This window comes from Neophocaena asiaeorientalis, unplaced genomic scaffold (assembly GCF_003031525.2).
Source record: "Neophocaena asiaeorientalis asiaeorientalis breed wild unplaced genomic scaffold, Neophocaena_asiaeorientalis_V1.1 scaffold377, whole genome shotgun sequence".
NCBI lineage: Eukaryota > Metazoa > Chordata > Mammalia > Artiodactyla > Phocoenidae > Neophocaena > Neophocaena asiaeorientalis.
Genome location: NW_020174926.1, coordinates 187962 through 191872, shown reverse-complemented (window position 1 = coordinate 191872; position 3911 = coordinate 187962). Strand labels below are relative to the sequence as shown.

The 3911-nt window shown below is 46.0% G+C and overlaps 1 protein-coding gene across 2 annotated transcripts in view; it reads left to right on the top strand.

Moving 5' to 3' along the window:
* The window catches only part of SLC18A1 (solute carrier family 18 member A1), a 21285-nt gene extending 19760 nt beyond the window's left edge, over positions 1-1525 (top strand). For both annotated transcript variants that reach the window (XM_024761371.1, XM_024761370.1), the window contains 3 exons: positions 104-223; positions 434-567; positions 1412-1525. In XM_024761371.1, the coding sequence (XP_024617139.1) occupies positions 104-223; positions 434-567; positions 1412-1525 (368 nt within the window). The remainder of the gene's footprint in view (positions 1-103; positions 224-433; positions 568-1411) is intronic.
* The last annotated feature ends 2386 nt before the right edge of the window (positions 1526-3911 follow it).

Here is a 3911-nt window from a genome sequence, read left to right as displayed (position 1 = left end):
AAAGGCAGGGGAATAAAGGGGGGGGGAGGAGGGGGGATGCCACAAACAGGGAGGGGGACTGTGGGTAGAGCTGACTGAGGTGTCCTGCTTGCTCTGACCACAGGCATGGTGGATTCCTCTATGATGCCCATCATGGGACACCTGGTGGACCTGCGCCATGCCCCGGTGTACGGGAGTATCTATGCCATCGCTGACGTGGCTTTTTGCATGGGCTTTGCTATAGGTATGTTGGTGGAGGGATAGGGGAGCACCAGGACCTGGTACCCCACTCTCCCTTTATCTACTGTTACCAGGTAGAAGAGGCTGATTCTCCTAGGGTTCTGCAGATATTTGACCCTGGGACATCCCCTGGGTCACCTGCTGCCCCTAGCATGGTGTCCTCCCTGTGACCAAGACTCAATAAATACGTGTAGATTTGCTTTACTCCTCGCAGGCCCATCCACTGGGGGTGCCATCGTGCAAGCCATCGGCTTCCCCTGGCTCATGGTCATCATCGGGGTCATCAACATCATCTACGCTCCTCTCTGCTACTACCTGAGGAGCCCCCCAGCCAAGGAGGAGAAGCTTGTAAGGGGCTCTGACTACTGCTGAAAAAATAATAATCTTCTGTTTCTTTCCATGTCTCTCATCCCTTTATATCCCGTGCTCTTATTTCCTCCCTCTTTGATAGGCTCTCTGCTTTGCCATGTTTTCTGATGCCCCTTTTGTCTCCCTCTTTCCTTTGTGCCCTTCCTTATTTTCCCTTCTCTACACTTTCTCTCTTACACTGGTCAGTTAGGAAGGGTCCTAAGTACAGAAGGAAAATGGGATGCTTGTAAAGTGTTGGGGTCAGGGATCATCAAAGGCATCCTATATTTGCTGTAGTTACAAGCAAAGTGTGAATTACCAAATGATGCCCACAAAATGGACAGAATTCCACTGGGCACATTCATTCTTCATTCACTCACATCTGTCATTGTCCTTACCAGGTCATTTCTTAAAGTACAAACACCCCAGGGGAGAGAACCACAGCATGTGATTTTAGTTAATAAGATACTTTCCTCTCACCGCAGCAGGAGCACCCTGAGGGTCTGGGTGGGTTAGGGATGGATGCGGAGAATGCTTAAAGGAGCAAAAGAAGACGTGAAAGTCTGATGGGAGGTGGTGCCCATTTCAGCTGGCTCCCTGCTATAGCCTGTACTCCTGCTGAAAGGATTCAATTAAAAGCATGTCAGATGATTGTCTTGACTAGGGTGACTACACCTTGGTCCCTTGGGTGGCCTATGCACACACACGAAGCAGAGCAAGGGTCCTTTGCTGGTTTCTTGAGTCTTTTCTGTGCAGCACTAGACTTGGATGAGCTAGTTGGGGAAGGGGATGGGGAAGCTGGTGAAGAATGCGCAGTGATTCCTCTTCCTGCCTCTTGCTGCAGGCAGTTCTGAGCCAGGACTGCCCCATGGAGACCCGGATGCATGCAGCCGAGAAGCACATGAGGGAATTTCCTCTGGGGGAGGACAGCAATGAGGAGCCTGGCTGTGAGGAGTAGCAGCAGAAACTGGTCCCTGGACCTCGTCACGTGAGGCTCAGACTTCAGTGACTGACTCGTTCCCTGGACGCGGATCTCCACAGGCTGTTCTTCACTTTTCTCTCCCCTGGTGTCTCCTTTCCTCCCCTCCCATGCATGCTGTTTCCTGGTTCTCTCCTCACCTGTGCCACCTCTAGCTCTCCCTTTAAGCTTCGATGCCTCAGCCAGCCCACCTTTTGTGGGAGGACAGAGTGATGCTTCCTCCTCGGTTTCTGTAAGGCGGTGTGGGTTCTGCGAGGGGTGACTCATTTCACGGAGGCGGCAGTGAGCGGTGTTCCCTGAAACCAGTGGGGTGGCTGACAAAACTCATTTCATCTGTTATCTGATTTTCTTTGGCACCTTCCCAACAGACTATAAGAGTTTTGTCCTCTGTTGCTCGACATGGCCCTCCCTGACTTTTCCCAGATGAGTTGAGAAAGCGTCCTCATAAATTTCTTAGATTCTTAGAAATAAATGTAGGAGGACAGAAAACACAGTCTATGAGCTCTAAGATTTCATGGGAACAAGGGTAAAGCAACTGTCCTGGAATCCCTTCCAACTCGGGTTTCCTAACACAAAGATTCTAATGAGGCATTGTCCACATTTGCTAATGAATAAGTTGTTCGCTGATTCAGACATGGCAAACTAGATGCTCTTTTACAGAAAAAGAGAGTGTGTGGGCACGTACAGTAGGTACTATAAATATTTTAACATCTTTCTACCTTTTTGAAATAATTACTGAGAGATGGGGTTTCCAAGATATGGGAGACACGGCACCTACCCTTAGGTAGTTTTCCATCTATCTGGGCAAACTGGATATACATTGAATAAAAACGATCAATACTGCAAGTTTGTATATACACTTGTGTTCAAGTATAAAGAGGCAGGGTTGCTCATGGTCTGGGTGGGGGATAATGGTGGAGATAGAGGCAGAGGCAGGAATGGAAAGACCCACAGGCACAGACTTGGGGTTCCTGGATATTAGATCGGGGTGTTCAGACTTTACTCTGGAACGGGCCTGGGTCTGATTAGTGCACTCCTCTGCAAGAGGTTGGTGGGTTCAGTGCAAGTCCTGTATCATCAGAACACATTCAAGCTTAGCCTCAATGAATTCTTACCACTTGGACAATGGGTATCTGATTTATGGGTGTGTTTTTAGGGGGTTGGCATTAACTAGACTTACCTGCTTTGCAAAACCCGATGTATTTATATCATTTAGTCAGGATGGTATTGTCTCAGATTTTGAAGGAGCTCAAAGATAAAACTGGGAAATAATGTGTCAAAATATGTAAGCTGTGACTACAAATTGTACATTGAAAGCATGTCCACTGTGACTCTTGTACAAGGTGGGAGTGGGATACAGTAGGGTGTGGAGGTGTCAGGGGCACCAACAACAGTGCTCTTTTGATTCTCACATCCACATGGAGGACAATTTAATTAACGGATGGGCTTGTTACAGAAATTGTTCACACATTAAGAAAAAGTAGGAAGAATTTTTTTTTTTTTTTTTTTTTTTTTTCGGGTACGCAGGCCTCTCACTGCTGTGGCCTCTCTAGAAAAAGTAGGAAAATTTTTTTTTTTTTTTTTTTTTTTTTGCGGTACGCAGGCCTCTCACTGCTGTGGCCTCTCCCGTTGCAGAGAACAGGCTCCAGACGCACAGGCTCCGGACGCGCAGGCTCAATGGCCGTGGCTCACTGGCCCAGCCACTCCGTGGCATGTGGGATCTTCCCAGACCGGGGCATGAACCCATGTCCCCTGCATCGGCAGGTGGACTCTCAACCACTGCGCCACCAGGGAAGCCCTAAAAAAAAGTAGGAAGAACTTTTAAAGGAGTAATTCATCTTTAACTTGTTAGTAAACATTGAGCAATTTAAAGCATATGTTTAAGGAGAAACAATGTATATAGTTTATTCAGCCTTTCAAAATACTATTGATAAGAGTCAACACCAAACCCTACAAAGTAAGTCAGGACCCATTTTTTTATGATAGGTCATAAATAGGTCATAAGCGTAGCCTATATATAGAAGATTATTTAAAAAGAGACTATCATAAAACTAGAAAATGAATTAGTCTTTATCAATGGTTTTACAAAAGATAAAGAATTCATTGTAAACTTCACAGGTGACCCTAAGCTCTTCTAAAAATGAAAATACCAGCCCAGCAAAAATGAGCCACGAGTGTTTTTTTGTTTCTGTTTTTGTTTGTTTTTTGGGATTTTTGTGTTTTGTTTTTGGTTTTATTTACTGGTTTGGCCTTCTTTTTTTGTAAAAGTGGCAGAAAGTATCAGATGACCTCTATGTGGAATGGCTGAAGATGTGTATTTTCCCCTTATGAAAGGGAGGAGCTGCAGAGACTATAAACATTTATA